The sequence below is a fragment of the Ammodytes marinus genome (assembly GCF_949987685.1).
Source record: "Ammodytes marinus genome assembly, chromosome: 13".
Lineage (NCBI taxonomy): Eukaryota > Metazoa > Chordata > Actinopteri > Uranoscopiformes > Ammodytidae > Ammodytes > Ammodytes marinus.
Window position 1 is genome coordinate 30,038,328 of NC_137217.1, and position 25,000 is coordinate 30,063,327.

The 25,000-nt window shown below is 40.4% G+C and overlaps 1 protein-coding gene across 1 annotated transcript in view; it reads right to left on the bottom strand.

Annotated features, from left to right (window-relative positions):
• The window catches only part of dpy19l1l (dpy-19-like 1, like (H. sapiens)), a 44,263-nt gene extending 23,643 nt beyond the window's left edge, over positions 1-20,620 (bottom strand). Inside the window, exons 1-13 of the mRNA XM_080039216.1 lie at positions 20,356-20,620; positions 19,633-19,657; positions 19,275-19,362; positions 16,645-16,782; positions 16,120-16,240; positions 13,742-13,835; positions 13,253-13,310; positions 9,938-10,029; positions 9,083-9,182; positions 5,631-5,708; positions 1,095-1,181; positions 769-828; positions 342-422 (exon numbers count right to left, since the gene is read on the bottom strand). Of these exons, the coding sequence (XP_079895342.1) occupies positions 342-422; positions 769-828; positions 1,095-1,181; positions 5,631-5,708; positions 9,083-9,182; positions 9,938-10,029; positions 13,253-13,310; positions 13,742-13,835; positions 16,120-16,240; positions 16,645-16,782; positions 19,275-19,362; positions 19,633-19,657; positions 20,356-20,581 (1,248 nt within the window). The 5' untranslated portion in view covers positions 20,582-20,620. The remainder of the gene's footprint in view (positions 1-341; positions 423-768; positions 829-1,094; positions 1,182-5,630; positions 5,709-9,082; positions 9,183-9,937; positions 10,030-13,252; positions 13,311-13,741; positions 13,836-16,119; positions 16,241-16,644; positions 16,783-19,274; positions 19,363-19,632; positions 19,658-20,355) is intronic.
• Between the last annotated feature and the right edge of the window lie 4,380 nt (positions 20,621-25,000).

The window sequence follows — 25,000 nt, forward strand, 5'->3', positions numbered from 1 at the left end:
GCTGTTACCGTACCGGTTCTCGCAGAGGCCAAAAAGGACAAGAGTGTGTTGCTACCGTAACAGCAAGAATAGACGTGCATTAAAATCCTAGCAGTGTCACTGTCAACTCCCGAACAGGCACTTACTAGTATCAAAAAGTACCCGGTTCAAAGTAGCTTTTGGTCAACTATTCTACATTTCTACATGCATTAGAACAATCTATATGCTATGCTCTTTTACTTTTTAGGAAGATGGGAGCCCTTTCATGTATATCTTTTTAATATCAGGAACAAAAATTTACTGTAAATATCAAACTGAATATGAAAGCATGAATGTCACAAAGTAGAGTTAGAGCATCTCACATCATCTGAGGCAGAGAGGATGGAGGACAGCAGGAATTTGAGCAGAACCGTGGAGCCGACCCAAGAGAAAACCTGCATGATCTGAGGAGGAGAAACAGACTGCATTAAAACCACACACACACACACACACACACACACACACACACACACACACACACACACACACACACACACACACACACACACACACACACACACACACACACACACACACACACACCTAAGACAAGAACCTGTAATCAAGCCTCATGGTGCTGCAGGGTTCATGTTGTTGACTTGACCAATTTCACCTTTTTTTAGTCTTCAGCTTCAACAAGTTGGGCCTGATTTATTTTTAATGTGTTTTAAATTAGTATATTTAGGCAACAATAACGTTGTAAAATGGTGTGCATCTCTTTAAAGACAAGGATAATTCAATTCTACGTACCCAGATGAGGATGCCGGGTCTGAACACTTGAGCAAACCGATCCCTCAATGCAACGATTGCCTGAAAAACAAAAAAACAACATCAATGTAACAAAACTCCATCATCTAAACCATTGTTTTGAATTTCAGTCCACACACACACACACACACACACACACACACACACACACACACACACACACACACACACACACACACACACACACACACACACACACACACACACACACACACACACACACACACACACACACACACACACACACACACACACACACACACACACACACACACACACACACACACACACACAGAGTTTAATCTCACCCAGATGGAGACGAGTGAGGAGGCGTAGAAGGACGTGAGCAGCATGGAGTTGCCGAACATCAGAATGAAGCAGACAGCGAGTGTGATCTAGAACAAATAGGAAATGTGTCGTTCATCAAGCCAAGGCAAGTTTATTTCTATAGCACAATACAGACACAAGGCCATTCAGAGTGCTTTACAGGGGCATGAAATACATCAAGATTAAAATACAGCAAGATTAAAATACATCAAGTATAGAATAAACATTAGAAAAACGAATGGAATATAAGATAAAATATTTAAAAGAGACTGAATAGAAGTAAAACATCTACAGGTTAAAAGCCAGTGGACGGGGCATTGCAGCTATAGTGTCTGGATGCCCATAGACTAAACAGAGTATTAAAAACGTAGTCAGCAATACAGCCTGTCGTCAAAATCACTATTTGTCATAATCAGTGAATATCTCCTCATGATCCGTCTGTACTGTGTGTGTGTGTGTGTGTGTGTGTGTGTGTGTGTGTGTGTGTGTGTGTGTGCTGAAAATAAAATACAGGGTTAATACACAGTCTAGGCTCTGTAAACTGGCGAGACATTCACTGATTTTGACAACAAGTGTTCTCCAGAATAGCTGACTCTACTTTTGAGGGACTGGTTACGAATGAATGAATAAATGAATAGTTTATTCCGGTCAGTTCATTCATTATGAGGAAAAAACTTCAATGTTTTTTTTTTTGGTGAATATGCCAACAAAAATTAAAACAACATACATGTATGTTTACATCAATTCATTTCACACAATTAAACTTCAGAAAATAATTGACCGGAAAGGGAATAGTAACTAGTGTTTTCACATAGTGTGATGTGCACGATTTGTCACTGTGATTATAGATAGAGCCGGCGACTGTGGCTCAGGTGGTAGAGTGTGTCGGCCAATGTTTGAAGGGTTGCAGGTTCGATCCCCCGCCCTTCCACTTGTGTCATGGTTGTTGTGTCCTTGCGCAAGACACTTCACCCACCTTGCCTTGTGTGAATGTCGATAGTTAGCCTGCCATCGGTGTATGAATGTGTGTGTGTGTGAGAATGGTAACGTGTAAATTGGAACAGGTCTCCCTTGCAAAAGAGTCTCCGGTCTCAATGGGATTTATTTACATGTATAAAAAATAAAAAATAAAGGCCCAAAATATGAGCCTGGCCGAGAGCGAAGAGGCGCAGACGGCTTCTGTAGTTTTTGCAGAATTTGCCACTCTCTAGCAGGAGGTTGGTCTGGGGTAGATTATACAATAAGGGAAAATAATAAAGTACTTACTATGTGTGAAACTGTTGTTGAAAACACTCAAGAGATTTAAACTAATGCTATAAACTTCTGAACACACAGCCATTAGCACAATACCATCATATTCTAATCCTATCAGCGAGCTCTTGACGCCTAATCCCAGAGTGAAGAGTGAAATAATGCCCCATACTCCGCACTGTGTGTAGACAGTAAGGCAGCGATGGCAAACTAACTGGCACTTATGACAAGGTGGGTTGCTTTAGCAGTGGCTGGGAGGTACGTCTAGAGCAGGGGTGGCCAACCCGCGGCTCTCGAGCCGCATGCGGCTCTTCAGTTCATATATCAAATGATGTGATTATAATTTTTTTTTTTTTTTATACCTTTTTTTTGTGTGGGCCTATCTGTGTGCATGTTCGCAAACGTTTCATGCGGCTCTTACGTTCGTTTTACATGTTGTCTATTATTTCATTTTTTATTTTATTAATGTGTAGGCCCTATGTGTATGCCTGTTCGGAAGTGTTTAATTGAGGACGCAACATAACGTTCGCAAACGTTTGGTGCGGACGCAACATAAAACTGCCCGCTCAGCTTGGAGGGAGGTTTTCTGTGAGTAAACTATTTGTGTCAAGTTCGCTCCGAAACAGAGTGGGAGAGTTCATATTTTTTGTTGAACGTTATGGCAGGCCATTATGCCTTATATGCCAGGTGTCATTTGCGCATTTCAAGGCTTCAAATCTTCGGCGCCACTTCAGCTCTCTCCATGCTAAAAGTAAGTCCCACAAAGCAACATGCATAGTAAGAGAAAAACGCTATTTTAAATTGTTATATTTTTGTTTGTGGACTTGGTTGAACTGAGAGTTTGTGTGTGAGGCAGTGCACACAATGTTCATTGTTGAAAATGACTGCCCTGTCGTCTTTAGTACTGTAGGAGTCCAGTCCTGTCATTATCACAGGGGCGGCCTTAACGATCTGGGGGCCCGTTTCAAGTCCTAGTGTGGGGCCCCCTGTTTTTTTTTTTTTTTTTTTTTTTTTTAATAAATAATGCTTGTGCATGCATGTGCAAGCTCCCCGCGAAAATAAAAACGCCCCCCCTCCCTGAAATCTTACTGGCCACCCCAGTGCCCCCCCCCCCCCAGTTCAAATGTTATTTTTTATTTTCATTTTATTTTTTTAATTACATTTTTTTCCTGATATGTATCCTAGTTCAGAGATGATATGTATTTGTTTTTCTTTCTTAACTTTTTTTGATAGGTAGTTGCCAAGTTCATCACACAAACACTAAAATCCACTGATATGAGATCAGTTTGCAATTTTCAATTACTAAATTAATGGTAGGACTGTGGCCACTAGAACTGGTCTCTGGTCAGCAAAGGTCTTGAAAACAGCATAAGTGTGCTTGTGACACGCGTGCCACCCATGCATGTGTATAGGCACGTGTCCCAGCAGATTTTTGAAATCTGAATAAAAAAATTAAAGTTTGTAGTTAGCGAGTGTAACATGTTCTTAGCAAGGGCAGACTTTCATAAATAAAGGTTTATTTTTTTAGCAAGATATTTGGTCAAAAGCTAGTGGTCATCCGTCCCTCTGTGCAGTTGTTAGGCATCTGGCTGCTAGCAAGTTATGTTGTCTTGCTAATTTTACTATTCATCTGAGCTGAAATAAATATTGACTTTTTCCTTTATTATTTTGGCCAGAATGCACCAGAATGCTTAGATTACATGTTAAAAACACAAAAAAATCTTCTGGGGGGGGATGCCCCCAGACACCCCTTCAGGGGTTTAGTTTTCTGACAAACATTACAATGGATACTAACATGATTTGGGCATTTGGGATTATAAATCATCTTTGAATTGGTTGTACAGCATATCACATGCTATTCATTCAGGGGTGCGATGGCCACCCCACTCTAACTCTGTGGCCCACCTTGGCCACCCCCAGTCAAAATTTCCTGGAATCGCCACTGTGTGTACCTGTGTGTACGATGTGGCTCTTTGCAGTAACACAGTGAAAAATGTGGCTCTTTGTCTCTGACTGGTTGGCCACCCCTGGTCTAGAGTGTAGAAAAGCTAGTATGATGTCTTTCATTTTCTTTTAAATTAATAAAATAATACGTTTTAATAATGTCAGTGGCAACACCTCACGACTTCCCAAACAATTACGAAAACAACAAAAATTCACATCTAAGAAGCTACAATGAGACATATCAGGGGGGAATTTCTGCTTCGAAAAATTACCTCATTTATAATTAATTATGTTGATCAACAAACCATTGAAAAAAGACTTGTATAACTTTTTCTGTGTAGTGTTTTTGGATCCATACAAATACATCTCCTTTGGATCTGAGAAATTACGATTGGGTCATTTTAAAAACCCTAAATCAATGGAAACAGCTGACGGATTAGTACATAATGAAAATATTGTGTTAGTTGCAGACCCCCATGTTTGCGCGCCCTGTGACAATTACCACCACTCATGACTTATTATCATCGCTGGAGGTCAGAGAGGACACACACACACACACACACACATACACACACACACACAAATGCCCAGTCCGTGTGTGTGTGTGTCTGTATTTCTTGGACACACACACACAGAGCCAGAATCATCTCTCTGCTAAGCTCTCTGAATTATGCAGAGCCATATTCCTTTCCCTCTGTCACAAATCTGCAGCATCTGAGCATCACAAAGGGCCTTCTGCTTATCAGCGGAGGAGCACACAGTCTCTTAAACAGCCCGGCGCGCTGAGGGGATAATGGGGGGGAAAGAGGGACCAACGGCCACAACAACACAAAAAACATCTTTAACATATTCTCACATCAACACAGATGTACTGTTTGTCCCTGGCAGGGTGAGCTAAGCTGCCCACATTGCTTTACTCTTTTATGCTTAAAAAAAAAGGGAATTTGTGCACAGGCAGGCGGGAATGTTTATGCTAAAGGAAGTCCTCCACCCTGACTTGTCCCTGAGGTGCATAGAATTCTTCGGGCTGAGCGAGATAAGGAGAACCGAGGCAGAGCATGTTATGGCTCAGTAGGAGAGCCACCCACAAGACTTTCACTTTATTTGGTTGACAAAACATGACGTGGGAAAAGCTTTTGTGTGCATATGTGACACATCAAACTATTAAGAAAAGTCTTGTGCAACCACTAAAACCTCCTTTACATGCTCAGGTTAACATGCAGTTTCTTTTTTTTTTAGGGCATTATTTTTTTAGACGGGTTTGGAGAGACAGATTTGAACTGGGGCAAAGAGGGGAAGGCATGCAGAGAACTGTACCGTACCATGTGAGTGACCAGGATGGACTGCATCTTGGCCGGGCCGAGGTAACCCAGGATGTAAGACGCAAACAGAGAAGCCACCTGGAACACAGAGACAAAAACACAACTTAAGCACAACACACTCCAGAAATTTGACAAACATTAAATAACTTACAAGCTGTAGTAAAGCTTAAAAGGTGCTCAAAGGAACTTTCAATTTGTGTTAATTCTTGCACCCCCCTTTGGACAAAAGCGGTAGTGTTTTTACTACGTCAGCTGTTGTTCGTGGGTGAGCGTATACCCATGACAAAGGCATATAGAAAAACTATATAAAAATAGCATTCTTTGCACTGATCTGATGGTCTCGTTTGCTGTTGCATGTCATTTATGATCATCAGAGGAAAAGAGAGACTGCTTCAGAAATATTTAAAAGTTCCTTGTAGCTATTTTAATATTCTGGAATCATGCAGAGACTGGGTGTGTGAGCAGGAGATACAGCCCCGGGGCAGTTTTCTCGCATCCACAACTGACAAGACCGTTCCTGTATATTTGCAGTTTTGAAATTCCATTTTTAACCACACATTGATTTCTTAAAAAAAGGGGGATATGAAAGTTACAAGTTTTTGCTGCAGAATATGATGCGCTTCTGAATCTGATAGAAGCTGGATTCAACTGTCCATATATACCGTTTATTTATCATCCTACACAGTAACCACGACTACTTAAAATATGTGTAGAGATGTACTTTCTATGTCTATTTATATAACACCTTGTGCTTCTTTTACATCTTATCTCAATGCTGTTTTGTGTTACGTAAAGCACTAAAGGTTGCCTGGTTGCCAAGAGGTGCTATATACCTTTAACTCTAAATATATGCTGAATATCCACAGTGCATTTGCAGTTAATATAATGTACTGAGTGCAGCATGACACATAGCATTGATTAAATTAATGTATAGCCACTCTGCATTGAATATATGTAGCTGTGTATATGAATGGAGTCTGCTGTATGCCATTGGAAGAATGATAGATAGACTTTTGCTGTGTGTGATTATAATCAATTAATTAACTAAAGTATTTTGTATCCGGCTGAGGCCTCTAGCTATTGTTATCTTTAAAAAAACGAACACACAGGCGCCCAATAACCATTAAAAGAGCCATTAGAGGAGTATTTGATTAATAGCATTTGCATTTAAATGATGGCATTACAAAACTATAAGTAAAAAGAAAATATTGTAAATGAATCATTATTATATTTCCCCATTACGTCTAAGTGATAATGAATACATGAATTGCAAAATTATAAAAAAAAAAAATTCTCCATAATGTATTTGTCATTTCTCATCTCACATTTCCTGCTTTAAACCTGCAGTGTGTAGAATTTTGGGTTTTATTTCCTAGCAGATTTTGTAGAAAGTAATTCTAATATCCATAAGTGCATTTAATTTAGTGCATAATAGCTGAAAAAAATTTTTGAATAATTTTTTTTTCTCTTAGAAAGGGTCTCATATATGTCCATATTTCTGCATATTTTGGACCAAGGCCTAGTGCCGCCATCTTGAAAGTGTCATAGTTGGAATGTCATCAGGTGCATTGTTTAAAATTTAGAATTGTTCTTGTCCTTGAAGGCCACTGTAGCTTCTGTTATTATTCGAAAGGGGTGGGGTTACCCAGGGAGCGTTGCATTCTAGAGTCAAAAGTCAAAGTCAAAATTATTTCTATAGCACATTTAAAAACAACCAAAGTGTTGACCAAAGTGCTGTACAAGATACAATACAAAACAACATATAAGATACATGAAGAAAAAAAAAAGTGGGTAATATCTGAATATTAACACTGATTTACACATATTGATTTTTGGCCTCTGGTTGCTCCACGCATACAGTGGATGAGGCGCGTGCTTTTCTAATGTCTATTCTATACTTGATGTACTTTAATCTTGATGTATTTCTTGCCCCTGTAAAGCGCTTTGAATGGCCTTGTGTCTGAATTGTGCTATAGAAATAAACTTGCCTTGCCTTGCCTTGCCTTTTCAATGAGCAGCTTTCAAACACAACACAAAAGGGAATGAAAAGTAAATAATATGATATATTAAAGTGTATTTAGTTTATTGATCCAGACTGAGGTCAGAGGAGTGCAGACAAATATTGAGTATTTGGCGCGTGCTCTCCAATTAGCAGCTTTGAAACCATAAAACAAAGGGAATAATATGCGTTAAGTATGTGGTGTGGTGTTGAAGTCCCCTGTGTGTGGAGAGCAGTGTTGCCCAGAGGCAGTAGCCAGCAGCAGCAGCAGCAGCAGCAGCGTGGGCTAAGTTAAGCTGTTGCTATGGCGCAGACGCTCACAGCTGTGACCCTGTTTGTTCTAGAGTCCTGGTTCAAACTCTGTCTGTCTGCCTGCCAACCCACACTCGGTAACTTTCACTTTCTCTCTTTAACTGTGCCTGGCTGCATCTCGGAAAGGATCTGATTTTTTTTTTTTTGCAGTTCGCAGTGCAAGTGTTCTGAATTTTCTTCTGCTTCTTTAAATTGCGAGGTCATTCTAGCTGTGTCGGCGTTGCGTTTTGTTGGATGCTCGAAATAATTTAAAAATTCCACTACAATGTTTTCTGTGCGCATTTTTCTCCTATATGTCGAGTGGTTCATGAAATAAGGATGTAAACAGGGCTCTGCTAGAAATTTGACACGGCAATATATTGTGATATTTATTTTCGTGATACATCTGTATAGCTTATCTTCAGCTCCAAAAAAATTATATTTGGAAGATGTCGAAGTACGGCTAGATGCCTCACATTCCGGGTTTGGAATTTTAAAGCTTTGTAAAGTTTTGAATAAAATAGTTTTGACTCGAGTTGTCCATTGAATTATCAATATAAGACCACCGACAATTATGTTTAAAGACCACCCAGATCGTAGACAGCAATTTATATTCCAGCTATTTTAAACATTTTAGTTAACTGTGAAATATCACAATATGCATCGTATTTCAATCTATATATACTGTATAATGTTCATACAATAGTGAGCCCTGTATCGTGATGTGTATATGGTGAAGTCCTTGCCAATACCCAGCTATGATGTACATAGTGTATTCTTGTATAATCTCTGTCTCATGTCTATTCTTTCAGTTGTTCCTTTGCCAACCATTCTCTGTCCAAGTCTCTATGTCCTCCCTAATCTCTCTGCCTCTTCTGCTTTCTTCCCACATTCTCTTTTCAACATCTCTCTCTCTCTCTCTCTCCCTCTCTCTCTCTCTCTCCCTCTCCCTCCCTACCCCTCTCTCTCTCTCATTCTCCCCCCTTTCTCTGTCCCCCCTCTCTCTCTCCCTTTCCTCCTTTCTCTCTCCCTCCTCTTTCTGTGTGTGTGTGGGTGTGTGTCTCTCTCTCTCCCTCCCTCTCTCCCCCCTTTCTCTCTGTGTGTGTGTCTCTCTCTCCCTCCCTCTCTCTCTCTCTCTCTCTCTCTCTCTCTCTGTATTTACCTGAGTGAGCAGTACAAACTGGGCAAACTGCCAGGGGAGCATGAAGCACAGATTGGAGACGCCGAGAGCCACCATGGCTGTCCGGCTCGGGTTCCGTGTCCTGGGCAGAGGAGAAGAGAGAAAATAAATAGAGTCAGTGGTGAGGAAGTGTGTGTGTGTGTGTGTGTGTGTGTGTGTGTGTGTGGGAGTGGGGAAGATAAGACAAAATGTATTAAGACGGCTGTGAAAAACACACACACACACACACTTCTGCTTTCAAATACGCCGGTAGAAGCAGTCACATATAGCTGCTCTCTCATAACACAAGGGGGCGTCGACTGGCTGACAGGTACATCAGCTCAACATGCTGCAACACAAGCTAGCTGTCTGCAGGTTGATAAGACTTGAATAGCACTTTTTCCAGGCACTCAAAGAGCCCGTCTGTCTGTAGCCTTGTGTATTACTGTATAACGTCACAAGGAAAGAGCTGTTCATTTGATAGTAATATATTGCCTCACAGTTTAAAAACACAGAGAGAGAGAGAGAGAGAGAGAGATTGCCCCACAGTTTAAAAACCTAGAGAGAGAGAGAGAGACATGGAATAAGCGCTGTTAATTAGTGTGGGCTTCACATTCCATACAATATGACAGTATAAAGTAGTAACACACACACACACACACACACACACACACACACACACACACACACACACACACACACACACACACACACACACACACACACACACACACACACACACACACACACACACACACACACACACACACACACACACACACACACACACACACACACACACACACACACACACACACACACACACACAGTATAAAGTAAGCTATGTTGTGAGCTTACCGTAGGATGTAGGTGAGCAGGAGCATCTGCAGCACTAGGAATGGATAGGCGAAGGACTCTCTGAGAGGTGGAGTCCACATCACACGAGTGCTCTGACAACACACAGCACATAACACACATTAAACAATCACAAACCATGGTAAGCAGCACATTGTTAGCCTCATAGCATAATTGCCTAAATCATATCTACTCTACATCTACTTTACCCTACTCTATAACCCTTAAAATATGACTTAGGCAATTATGCTATTAGGCTAACGAAAAGTAGATGTAGAGTAAAAGTAGAGTAGAGTAAATATGTATCACTAAGATAAGTCACATGGGTCCATACTTAAACAGAGCGCTAGTGTACACAAAGCATAGTGGGTCGTCAAACAGCCTGATATCCCGTGGTTGTGTTATCCAATTTCTCAGTCAAGCAATGAAATACAGGGGTAGAATACTCAATAAGTAAGGGTGAACAAGAGCGAGTGACCCGTTCGCTCTACATTATCCTGCTTATTAAACCTGCAGTGTGTAGAATTTTGGGTTTTATTTCCTAGCAGATTTTGTAGAAAGTAATTATAATATCCATAAGTACATTTAATTTAGTGCATAATAGCTGAAAATCTTTTTTTTTATTATTTATTTTTCCCTTAGAAAAGGTCTCATATATGTCCATATTTCTGCATGTCTTGGACCAAGGCCTAGTGCCGCCATCTTGAAAGTGTCATAGTTGGAATGTCATCAGGTGCATTGTTTAAAATGTAGAATTGTTCTTGTCCTTGAAGGCCACTGTAGCTTCTGTTATTATTCGAAAGGGTTGGGGTTACCCAGGGAGTGTTGCATTCTAGAACTTTGTAGAACTTTCTTGATGATGTCATATTACACACTGCACCTTTAAATGGCTACTAACTAAATAAACCAATTAACTGAAGCAACATTTTGTTTTAACAGCCAAAAACAGTCCGCTACACGGTCGGAACTTACTCAATAGCAACGGTAACTATGTCAAGCTGCGGCCAAACGGGAAGATTTTAACAAAAAATCAACTTGTTTCCCTAGCAACGTCTGAGACCTTGTCTAATAACTGGAATAGTCATTGCAAACCCACAAGGTTAAATCCTTGACATCGACCTGTGTTGCTGGAAATAACAGACCTGTAGAATGCCATGTTTGACCAATCAGAACACAGGATTTACAAGTGCCATGTAATAACTAAATATAACCAATAGCTGCAGCCCTACACCACAATACATACCACTGCCCACTAACTACCAGCAGAAAGTGTTGTGTATCTGAGTGAGCCAACTGTCAAAACTAACTTGATAAATACTTTTTAATAATGACAAGAATAGGGGGCGCCCTTAGCTCAGTTGGTAGGGCGTCCCCCCCCTCCCCGGGCCCAGCAGCAGACCCGGGTTCGATTCCCGCCCGCGGTCGTTCTCTGCACGTCACTCCCCTCTTTGCCCCATTTCACCTCTCTGAACTGTCAATAAAGCATAAAAATGCCCAAAAAAAAAAATTATAATAATAATGACAAGAATAACACAACATAACACACCTCATATTATGAAACGTGTTGCCAGTAAAATAACCGACTAAATGAGTTCCAACTTGAATGGGAAATAAATTCAATAAGTAACTTGCTGACAGGTCAAAATGAGATTTGGCTTGTGGCTGTGTGTGCTCTCTCTGTGAGCCGGTATCTGTGCTAGACCAAAGATCGACCAAAGATTTGTTTGTTAAACCAATAAGTGGATCTCATTGTGTTCTCCCGGTTTCATTTCTATCATAACAGGGATTTAACATTATATACATCTCATTGTTTTAAATTGGTAGCTTTTTTTTTTTGGGCATTTTCAAGCTTTATTAGATAGTACAGAGTTGAATTGGGGAGACAGAGAGAGGGGGGGGGGGGTGACCTGCAGAAAAGGTCCACAGGTCGGATTTGAACCCGCGACCACTGCAACGAAGGCCGGAGCCAGTATGGTACACGCTCTATCCACTACGCCTTGCTTCAGTTTTTGGATCAAGATTGTTGAAAAAAAAAATGAAGGTTTGCCAGATACATATTTGATCAAGATTGCAAAATGTGCAATTATGTAAACAAGTACTTCTGCTCTGTATTCTGAGAATCTTGGCGCAAACATTTCCTGGCTTGAGATTAATTACTTTCTATCTGATCGTATATTCAATTTGCCTAAGTGTTGGCTCTATCTGGCTCTTATCATTGACTTTGTATTAAATGACTCAGGTTGGAGCCAAAATAGCACAATAAAATGGAAAATCCTTAGTTTTCTGTTTCCAGGCTGCCATATATTTTTGCTTGTTTGTAAAAAGGGGGGGAACCTGTCTGTATTGGCTTGATGGCATCCCACACCACTATTCATACATAATAACGAGCTTAACAGTTAAGACTATATAATCTCACACATGTATCTGTCTCCTCAAACAACCCAGTTACATTTCAAACCCAAAAGAAGAAAATCGCAGAGGGGGAAAAAAGAAATAGAAATAAGAAATAAATGTTAATATTGAGATAAACTGGTGTGTGTGTGTGAGTGAGTGAGTGAGTGAGTGAGTGAGTGAGTGAGTGAGTGAGTGAGTGAGTGAGTGAGTGAGTGAGTGAGTGAGTGAGTGAGTGCGTGAGTGAGTGAGTGAGTGTGTAACTGACTGTGTGTGTGTGTGTGTGAGTGAGTGAGTGAGTGTGTAACTGACTGTGTGTGTGTGTGTGTGTGTGTGTGTGTAACTGACTGTGTGTGTGTGTGTGTGTGTGTGTGTGTAACTGACTGTGTGTGTGTGTGTGTGTGTGTGTGTTTTTCAAATGTCCCCATATTGATCTGTGAAAATAAAGACATCCTATTTGTCCTGGAGGAAACTGGAGAGCAGTGGGTGGGAGGAAGAGAATGAGACTTTGAACGCGAGCCAAAACCGACTCTAAGCTCCTTTGAGGGCAGAAATGAAGTCCCTATTAACAACCCTTTGCTTTTCTGAGTGCTTCTTCTTCTCTGGGAGTTTCACACATTTCAAAAGACTTATACACAGAGAGTCTTGAACGGCATTATATGGTAGTACTAAGAAAAAAAAAAAAAAAAAAAAAAAAAAGACTCCCTGCGTTCCAATTCCCATACTTCCCTACTATTAAGTATGCCAGAAAAAGATGTAGGATGTCCCAATACATGCAGGTCAATTGTAGTATGCTGAAAATACACAAATGCCCCTCTACCTCCAATAGCATTTTGGAGTATTTGTCTTTATTCTTGACATAGCTGTCTTGTCTTGCTTAGCTCACTGACATTGCAAGTAAAGGGGCCGTGTAGAGTGTATACTCACCTCGCCGTGATTGTAGAAAAAACACATTGTGGTAACGATGCCGCCCAGTCGACTGCCGCTAGGAGGAAATGAAGAGAAGGGACATTCAGAAGATGTAGTGTAAGGGTAGAGGGATAGGATGAATACATTAAAAAAATTCAACTTGTATTGTATTCTGTTTTGAGTTGTAAAATGATGGTTTTGCAATAGAAAATCAATGTAAAAAATAATAATAATATATTTTTTGTATTAGTTATCAAACAATACAAACAAATAAAAGGTTAATTAATGACAAGAAAATTAAAAAGAAAAGAAAAGAAAAGAAAAGAAAAGAAAATTTGATCTTTCAGATGAATTATCTGACAGAAGCAAAGCCTGGCAGCTGATCAATAAGACGGATCATATAAAAATTCTGAGCATGACAGCACACATTTAGAGTAATAGTTGGTAACTGTTAGTGGAGGCCATATTGGTTTCTATGGTTAGGTATGGTGAGTTATGGTTAGTTACCTGAGGTAGGCTCCGTAGATAAAGAACAGGCTCATCATCAGACCATTCAGAAAGAACACAATGCTCACGTAGAAATACGCCGGGTCGCCCATCCCTAATGTACACACACGCACAGACAGACAGAGACACAGACAGACAGACAGACAGACAGACACACAGTTAAAGGTTGATAATGGAGATAAGCACTGAGGACAATAAAGCCACTTTTCCAATCCAGGTGTCCATTACAAAATAGCATTTATAAGTACTTCTGCCTCTGTGTAGCTGGTTGTCATAGCATCGTTACAATAAAGGAACCATTACAAGTTATATTAAATCAATAAAGACAACAATCATTAGTTCCAGCCCTAAATAAAAGACAAAAAACACTTTCTAGCCATTTCAGATGAGAAGATATGCTCTCAACACACTCTCCCTATTTCATTGTGTTTTCTGTAGCAGTGTGGAAGTGGCCGGCACTGGTCTCATTCAAGTCAGGTCAGAGCAGACATGACCCATAAAAAACAGGAAGAATCTGTACAGAGCTCCAGGCCAGGGCAGTAAATTCCTCAAGCTGTGTGTGTGCGAATGACAAACACAGCAGGCTCCCTTTGGCTGGCTGGCTTTGCTTTCTTTCTTTTTTTTTGGCAGTGTAAAGCCCACTTGTGATTTTAATTGACTTGTTTCACCTTTTATGAAAAAGCAAGTACACTGAACAGACTGACCAAGGTCTAATTGTTATTTCTATTGCATTTGTCAAGAGGAGCTTAAGAATGTCATTGCCGTTGACTGCTGCTGTAATTGTTGTGCATATTACAGATAAACAATCTTGAATCTCTTGAGTCTTGTAATGACTAAAGGTTCCCGGATCCTGATTTTAATTGACTTTGTTAGTTCCACCTTTTATGAAAAAAGAAGGTACACTGAACAGATTGACAAAGCTGCTAATTGTAATAATGTTTTTAATTGTTCTGAGGCCTAGGAATTTCATTGCTAGTGATTGCTGCTGTAAGTGTTAATGTGCATATGACAAACACACTTCTTGAACCTGTTGAATCTTGTAATGACTTAAGGTTCCCGGGACTGTGTTGCTATTACTCAGAGGCGTTTTTATCAGTTTGATATGATAAAATAATAAATGGAGCTAGTTCTTGTTCACAAAGCAAGTGAGCGTGGAAAGTATAATAAACACCCCACACTTTCTCGACTGTGTCATTCTGCCTTTCACACAAATAGTGTTCCAGCCCAACAGTTACAGGAACAGTTCCCATTTTCTGTTAGTTCTTATGCGGATTGCGTCAGTATGTAAACAGTGTGAAAACTGTGTGTGTGTGTGTGTGTGTGTGTGTGTGTGTGTGTGTGTGTGTGTGTGTGTGTGCGTGCATCGACCCCAGGGTGCCTCCTTTCACTAATGAGACGGATAGAAACACAGTGATCACAACTCCACAAAGGGAAGATGACAACAGAAATGTTTCTGCTAATTTACTGTCAGCAGGTTTATTACCCTTTTAGAAAACGCTCCTGCAAACGAATTTAAATTTTTTCTTCATTTAAATGACTGATTCAAAGCATACGGATACATCATAATAATAATAATTATGGATTGGATTTATCTAGCGCTTGTTTAGGCACTCAAAGCACTTTAGTACAGGGTTGCAGGTTCCATTCATTCACACACAGTCATACCGGTGGCGGAAGCGTGGCTGCCAACTCACGCCTACAGCCCTTCCGACCGCCACAAACATACAGTAGTCATACACATTCACACCAGGCAAGGAGGGTGAAGCGTCTTGCCCAAGGACACAACAACCATGACACAAGTCGCAGGGTGAGAATCGAACCGCCAACCTTTTGATCATTGGCTGACCCGCTCTACCACCTGAGCCACAGTCGCCCCAATATATATGGGTATGTATGTTAATATGTAGGCCAGTATACATAGCAATGGGTGTATAGCTATGCAGATATAAAGAGGCTGTATATACTCATGTAACATTTTTACAATTTCTCTTGACTGCCAAATGCCAGTGAGGCTGTTTTGTGTGGGAGGAGAATGAGCAACGTTTAAGAAGGAATTAGTCATGTAATGAATTCAGCGCGAGACTGTGTGTGAGTATTTTAAATGTCAGTGTAGCTGCGGGTCACAACAGTGAAACTATCAGCTTGTCTAATGTAGTCATCAATCAATCTGATGCTTTCATAAGTGTGTGTGTGTGTGTGAGAGAGAGAGAGGGGGAGAGAGAGCGCAAGAGAGACAGACAGACAGACGGAGAGAGAGAGAGAGTGTTTGTGCGTGTGTGTGTCTGTTTCTGTGTCTTTGTGAGCATGTGTGTGTGTGTGTGTGTGTGTGAGTGAGTGTACAAACAGATGTATTTGCAGATCAGTTTAAAGCTCTTTACCTTCACAGCTGTCCACCGGAGTGAGCCCCTCCCCTCTGTTGATGGACCAGCACATCTTAGTGGGAATCCCAAAATACCCCATCACACCTGAGTACACCCGGTACCAGCTGGCCAGGACCACCTGTAGGGCAGAGAGACAAACAGAGGCCGTTTAAACATATTTCAAAAGGCCTTTTCTCCCTATTTTCTCTGCAGGGAATAAAGACACACTGGTTTTTAATTGTAGTCCTGTAGAATTCCATTACATTTACAGAAGCGTGAGTTTCTAAGAGCAGAAAGATTCATCTTCTATAAAGTTGGACAATCAGACAACAAAAACAGTTGATAAGTGTGTGTGACTCCGGTTTAAAACCTAATTCTGGTCTTATCTTGTAAAGCACCGATCCAGATTGCAAATTTCTTAACAGTCTAACCTGCCGATGCCAACACCTGTCTAATAACATAGGAATAACATTTGTAAACACTGAAATGAGTCCCGTGACCAAACTGCACATGATAGTGACAGCATGCCAGAATCCACTGTACCTCTGGATACAGATTGAACCTCTGCAGTGTGTTTATAACCAGCGGATACTCTGTCAGGCGGTCGTTCATCACCATGTGAAGGCCTTCCAGGAAGGAGGGGGCGTCTATGATGGTTTTATAGTAGGAGTAGTATAAACCCTGGAAGCAAAGAGGAGATAGGAGTTAGCAACAGGGTTCTTGCACCATTTTTGAAGTCAAATTTAAGACATTTTAAGACCTTTTTAAGACCAACACAAATATAAATTAAGACCCAAAAAATGTCGCAAAAAAATGTATTTGATAGTAAAGGGAATTTATTGAGTCACTTATAAGACATAACTATCAACCTTAATAACATCCTAGTACATACCCAAAATAACCTATCCTAATTGTGAGTGAAACTTCACATCTTAAACAGTGTACTTGCATACTAAGAAATATGGGAACCTTTTATGCAAGAGAAATGTGAAGGAAAAGGGTCTTAGATATGAAGACAAACAAAGAAAAAATTCGGGCATTTTAAAAAGTTGTAGTCTGCGATTTTGGAGAACTCTTGTTGTCAAAATCAGTGAATATCTCCTCACGATCTGCTACCTGTACTGTGCTGTTACGGGGCGCCTCACTGCCTATGATGGTTTGGTTGTAGGAGTAGTACAAGCCCTCGAAGCAATAGGAGATACATACGTTTGATTAAAACCAAAATGAAAAAGAAGTTAGCAAGAGAAATGTGAAGGCAAAGAGAGTTATGAAGACATGCGAAGAAAAAATGAAATGAAAATGAGAACGCTTGTTTGTCTGTTATATTATTCTATATATATATATATATATATATATTATTGTCAAATTCAGTGAATATCTTCTTTTTCAGTGCACACACAGTACGGACAGGTAATGGATCGTGAGGAGATATTCACTGATTTTGACAAAAAGTGATTTTGACAAATAGCGTGCTCCAGAAATCGCTGACTTAGAAAACCTTGAAAGAGAGACAGAGAACAGAGTGCTACAATGAGAGACAGACAGACACTAAATATAACGCTACAACATCAGACAAGTGATTTATACAAGCCTCTGCAGATGGCAACACACACGGCCAACAGCATGGTAGTAGACCCTCACACACACACACACACACACACACACACACACACACACACACACACACACACACACACACACACACACACACACACACACACAGATAGCACAATTCACACAACAGGGTTGAGGGGGAAACAAATATACAGCTTGAATATTATTCATTGTCTGTATCACTCAAAAGGGCATAAAGCCTGCAATGAATTTTAAATATCAACAACTTTTAAACAGATTGGCGATTCAGATGCATAAACATATGGTACAGTAAATGACTTTGAGCTTCTTTCACAGAGGCCAAGGTGAAAAACTGTCTGAAAATTGCCACCAAATGAATTAGAAATACACACAACATGTAGAAGGTTGTTTGAATCACACATGTAAGATATTCAGAGGAAGTCCAACGTTGATTATATCATATAAGTAGTTTCATTTCCTAGTATCATAGTAGGAAATGAAATGCTGAAGTTAGTCTGAATGTGGTAATAGAGTCACATAACAATTCTCTCTCTCACCAATTTCAACTGAAGCCCGTACAAGTGACACATTCAAGCCTGTCCCTGCATTCCAAATCACATACTTTTTCTTTTTTACTACACTACATACTAAAGTACAGAAGAGTTTTAGGGCCACGGGAGAGAAAAAAAAAATCAGATAAGGAAGATCTTTTTTCATTATGTTGAGAAATGTCAAGAATAAAGACGAATACTCCAAAAAGCTATTGGAGTTGGTTTGGCATTTATGTATTTTCAGCATACTACAATTGACGTGAATGTATTGGGACATCCTAAATCTTTTCCTGGCGTACTAAATAGTAGGGAAGTATGGGGATTGGAACGCAGGGTGTGTTTCTTGTTGTGAACTGTGCAGCTCGGACAGACTGGCAGGTCAAAGTTTCACCTTAGTTTTTATTTCCCATTGCAAATTCCATTGGCCCGCTTGTCAATTAGAAAAACACAGATGCACACAGTGTCTGGAAATGTCAAAGTAATTATTCTTTGGCTGTGTCAACGCCCTTGGTTTTGTAGCATAACACAGACAGCAGCATCGCTCGCTCATGTTTATTCATTAGGCTGCATGCGTAGTGTATTAATTTATAACCCACATTGGAAGTCTGAGCGAGGAGCAATTTTGTCGAAACAGAAGGCTAATGTGATTGCAACTCACGGTTATTCTCATTACCATTAAACTGCCCGTTATTTTTCGTAATTATAATTTTTTTTTATAGCTTGATTAAAAAATAAATAGTGAAAGGTGTGTATTGTCCTTAAGCCCAAGGAGATAGCTTGTTTTGACAGACATACCAAACACCAAAATATATCATTTTTAGGCACAGAAAAGCAGAAAATCCTAGTCCAAATTTAAAAATAGTGATTATAATTTTTTTTAAAAGGAAGGAGAGAAGAAATGTGCGCACTACCCCTTACCTTATCAGAAACCCAACTGATCAACACGAATAATAATTTAAAAAGTGGCACCAGCTTCAAAACAGTGATGTGAGCGCATCATCCCTCATCAAAAAACATCACAAAAACACAATGAACTATTCTATTTACCATTTCTGTGCGAAAAGCCATTTCCTTCTCCAGGTTAGACAGGTGTGAGAAGTGTCTGTCATTCTCAAACAGCGCAGAGAGATGATGCCTGATGATCACAGGGGGAGAAATAACGTGAGCTGCAAGTTAACACAAGAGTAATGTTGGTGTAATAATAACATGATGATAGGGCGCTCCGGTGGCGTAGTGGTTGCGGGTTCAAATCCGACCCGTGGACCTTTACTGCATGTCAATGAGGTCATCCCCTCTCTCTCTCTCCCCATTTCAACTCTGTACTGTCTAATAAAGCTTGAAAATGCCCCAAAAAAAATATTTGAAAAAAAAATTAAAAATAAAATAACATGATGGAGCAACTCACCAGTGTAGATACCCAGTCACAGCAGCTGTGTGGATATGAGAGAATCAATTTAGAATCAGATGTATTATCAAGTATTTTCACATATACAAGGACTTTGCCATAGTCTGATGGTGCACACAACACACAAACACAGATAACACAAGTAAAGGCATGCAAAAGCATAAAGGATTACAAGAAGTGCAAATACTGTATGTGCAATATTTTTCATAAAACGACGAGCTGTATAATTGTGCAGGAGGAGTTAGCGTGCAACTTATCCCATTTTGCAAACATATATTGGATCAGAATGAATGTAAAATATTGGAGATTGTATTACAGATAATAAACTATATATACACAAGTGAAAGTAGTGCTACTTTGTGGAAGAAAAAGGTGCAAAAGCCCTCAAACACCAAATCAGTTCATTGAATTTGGGTGAGGAAATGGGGTGGCTACTGTGTTGCAATTTCAAAGATGGAATCAAGTAAACATTTAGCTTGAACTTTGACAGAGAACACAAACCTGTTAACACACGTGTGTCAAACAAACTGACATTTCACCAATGCAAACATGACTACTTTTGATGCAAAACAGGCGGCTAGCACTCGAGAGCTAGCCTTGATGTGAGCTAACGTTAGCCCGTTGATGATTTGCGGTTGGAGATAACTTAATTTAACCGCTGCCTGCCACCGCCGTTAGCAGCTAATAGGAAGCTAACAGGCTAAAGCTCCATAACCAACTCACCGAGGAGGAGAGTGACACCCAGCTTGGCCGCCGCTGAGGGGGTTAGCCCCAGCCTGTGTCCGATGCCTGAGAGCCCGTTTGAGTGAGAGCCGTTGGAGGCTTTCTCCCTGCCAGGTCGCCTAGTAACGTTACTTTTACTGGGAGGTTGAACGAGTGGGCTTCGGTCGCGGTCAGCCTGGGTCGCCGTCTGACTCTTCCCAGTCTGTTTTCTGTTTTTAGCCACCATTGTTTTATGTTTTTTGTCTCTCTCTCTCGCCCAGGAAGAGTCGAGGTTTCTGGGCAGCGGGTGAGCAGCTCAGCAGCCCCCACGGTTGTTGTGGCTGCCTCGTATATGAGACTATCTGCTCCTCGGATCTGCCCCCTTTTTTTTCTTTTTTTTTAACTACCTGAACTGAAGTGATGCTTTCGTTCAATGAATGAGGAAATCTAGTGACGCTGCGCCCCCTGCCGGACGTCCTGCGGCCCTACAAAGAGCTTCTAGCAGTAGCCATGGTAACGACAGGTTCCAGGTACCACATCAGTGGATGGGATGGGAGGCAAAAAGTCTGCAATAAAATGAATAATAGTAATGGATTGGATTTATATTGCGCTTTTCAAGGCACTCAAAGTGCTTTACAGGGTTCCAGGTTCCATTCATTCACACACAGTCATACCGGTGGTGGTAAACTACGAGAGGCACAACAAGGCACGGTGAAGGTGGGTGAAGTGTCTTGCCCAAGGACACAACAACCATGACACAGGTGGCCGGGCGGGGATCGAATCGCCAACCCTTGGATCGTTGGCCAACCCGCTTAACCAACTGAGCCACAGTCGCCCCAAGGTGTGATTTCTTTTAATTTTCTAAGTAACATACAACATACAAATACATGTTCTTTGGCATAGATAGATGAACAATAGATAGTCTAAAAATATTAATGGAATATAGAAAAAAACTGACAATGTGACAGTATGTGGTTAATAAATGACTAGCATTACAGGAGTATTTACATTGATGGATATTACTATTAGTCATTTGTGAGGGGGAATTAGTTTTTTATCCACCAGCATGTATACACCAGTAGATGTCACTAAATGACCACTATTCTCTGCACTATAAAGTCACAATCCAACATTTCACACTGCAGCTCAAAACAGACTAGAGACTCTATTACAAATTCAGTAAACAACATTACTTAAAGGAGTCAACTGGGCTTCATTCACCCAATCTTTCTTGAAATTGTTATTGTTTGCTCGACTTATTTTTGTTCTTATTTTGTGTGAACGGAGGCATATTTAAGATGATAGGAGCCACACAACAGCCACTACATAGGCCTACTTGTTATCATCACATGTGTATGACCCTGAAAATTACAAGGCCATGAAAATTACAAGAACAAAAAAGCGTTTTCATGAATATATGGTAAAGAAAAAAAAAGGAATTGTGAGACACATTATATAGTTTCAGGCTGGATGGTACGGTTGCCACAGAGACTATAGAACATTAGGGAAGATGCCTGGGTTGATCTCATCTGTTTAACTTGGAGACAGAGAGAGAGAGAGAGAGAGAGAGACAGAGAGAGAGAGAGAGAGAGGCAGAAAGGGAGAGACAGAGAGAGAGAAAGAGACAGAGAGAGAGAGGGGGGAGAGAGAGAGGGAGAGGGTGAGAGAGAGAAAGAGACAGAGAGAGAGAGGGTGAGAGAGAGAGGCAGAAAGGGAGAGAGAGAGAGAAAGAGACAGAGAGAGGGTGAGAGAGAGGCAGAAAGGGAGAGAGAGAGAGAGAGAGAGAGAGAGAGGGTGAGAGAGAGAGGGAGAAAGGGAGAGAGAGAGAGGAATAAAGGGAGAGAGGGAGAGAGACACACAGAGAGAGAGAGGGTGAGAGAGAGAGGCAGAAAGGGAGAGAGAGAGAGAGAAAGAGACAGAGAGAGGGAGAGAGAGAGGGAGAGGGTGAGAGAGAGAGGCAGAAAGGGAGAGAGAGAAAGAGACAGAGAGAGAGGGGGAGAGAGGGAGGGAGAAAGGGAGAGAGAGAGAAAGAGAGAGAGAGAGAAGGAGAGAGAGAGAGGTCATGACAGCTTTACCACAAACCCCACAAACAAACGCTAGCTTCCCGCTCGGGCTGAGGTGGTGGCAGGACGTTTGGGAAAAAACCACGAAATTGGTGAGAGGTTTTTTGGGGGGAGACAGTGTGTTTGTTTCTTTACTCCGCTGGCCCCGTACGGGCAGCCAAAAAGCCTCATGTGAGAATACTGATGTGTGTGTGTGTGTGTGTGTGTGTGTGTGTGTGTGTGTGTGTGTGTGTGTGTGTGTGTGTGTGTGTGTGTGTGCGTGCGTGCGTGTGTGTGTGTGTGTGTGAGATAATCAGAGGAGGGAGGTGAACATTAAGTCAAAACTGTGCAGAGATCGGACTGTTATACATCATGGAAAAAAAATCATATATGACCCATTAATGAGTTACGATTATACAGTCAAGTGCGAAAGTTTGTGAACCCCTTGAGCCTTTTGGAATTTTATTTATTTTAACCATTATTAATTCATTTTTATCAATACCAGTATTTTTTATATGAAATAACAGATGTTTGTTTATCAATTCAACATTTTTATTTTCCAGAAATCAATTGTTAAAACAGATAAAACAAATTATTTGACGAATGTTGTATGTGCAAAAGTTTGTGAACCCTGAGCTGCATTGCTTAAATGGAGCAAGGTAAACACAATCAGGTTGGCCAAATTGGTTGATGAAATAGACCAATGTAATGAGAGATCTTTAGGAAAGAAATTGGGCGGCACTAGATAAAACAGAGATAAAACCAGGTCAGTTTAGGCTCACCAAAGTGAACCCATACAGGTCAGACATGCTAAAAGGGAAACAAATCTCAGAGGATCTCAGGAATAGAGTTTTGATGTTACACATTTGTCTGGGGACAGTTATAAATTCATAAAAAAAAATTTGAGCTCAATCGGTCCACCGTGAGGCAAATCATCTACAAATGGAGAGCTTTAAGAGTGACTTAACATCTGCCTAGAAGTGGACTTCCTTCAAAAATATCCTCAAGCGCCACAAGAAAAGTGATTTTTCAGGTAAAAGCCAACCCAAACATTACACCTGGAGATTTGCAGACAATTTGAAACCACCATTATTCACTTGGGAGAAGGTTCTCTAGGTGGTAGGCAGAATTGCGTTTTTGCCCAAACATGGCGGTTTTGGTTATGACCAAACAGTTCAATTTTTGACTAATCTGTCCACAGAATAAGACTTCAGGTATCTCCAGGTGCTCTCTGGCAAAGTTGTGACAAGCAGTTTTGTTCTTTTTTGAGAGCAGAGGCTTCTTCAGCAACCATCCCATGAAAGCCATGTTGACTGAGTTTTCTTCTTATTGTGGAACCATGCACATCTGTCCCAGATGCTGCAAGAGAGGTCTGCAAATCACCAGATGTAATGTTTGGGTTGGCTTTTAACTGAAAAATCACTTATCTTGTGGCGCTTGTGGATATTTTTGAAGGAAGTCCACTTCTAGGCAGATGTTCAGTCACTCTTAAAGCTCTTCATTTGTAGATGATTTGCCTCACGGTGGACCGATGGAGCTCAAACTTTTTTTAAAATAATTTATAGCTGTCCCCAGACAAATGTGCAGCATCACAACTCTATTCCTGAGATCCTCTGAGATTGTTTCCCCTTTTAGCATGTCTGACCTGTATGGGTTCACTTTGGTGAGCCTAAACTGACCTGGTTTTATCTCTGTTGTATCTAGTGCCGCCCAATTTCTTCCCTAAAGATCTCTCACTACATTGGTCCATTTCATGACTCAATTTGGCCCATCTGATTGTGTTTACCTGCTCCATTTAAGCAATGCAGCTCAGGGTTCACAAACTTTTGCACATACAACATTCGTCAAATAATTTGTTTTATCTGTTTTAACAATTGATTTCTGGAAAAGAAAAATGTTGAATTGATAAACAAACATCTGTTATTTCATATAAAAAATACTGGTATTGATAAAAATGAATTAATGATGGTTACAATAAATAAAATTCCAAAATGTTCAAGGGGTTCACAAACTTTCGCACTTGACTGTATACAGTTCTGGAAAAAATCAAGAGACCAGTCTGGATTTTTCTTCAATCTTCATCTCTACATTACTTAATGGAAATGCTCTCACAGTAATGACAATATTCTTATTGTGAATTTGGTAGAAATGTTGTCAGCAGTTTTTAGTTTAAACCCAAAATGCAACATATGCGTAAAAATAGTCAAACGAGAGACACTGAACATTTGGAGTGGTCTCTTCATTTTTTCCAGAGCTGTAGGGTTTTTTGAAAGTCCCACAGACTACTGTTAGAGGGGGAAATGCAAGAAATTAGATAAACAATCATTAGACATGTTATATAATATATTAACACTAGTTTCTTATTAATGAAATTTAAGTTGTTCCGAATCCACTGTTACTAAGGGTTGTTTTTTTTACAATACCCTTGGACAAACTGCTGCTGTTTAGTCGTGTAATCATAATTGTTTTAATATTGTACTTCCTCATGTTGTTCTTCTTCTTGACCTACTTCACATACTGTATTCCATATAAATGTTACTAATTTAGGTATATATTTGTTCATTTATTTTTTAGGCATAATGAATCTGTTAGGTTTTCCTTTGTAAAAAAAATTGTTGGGTTGC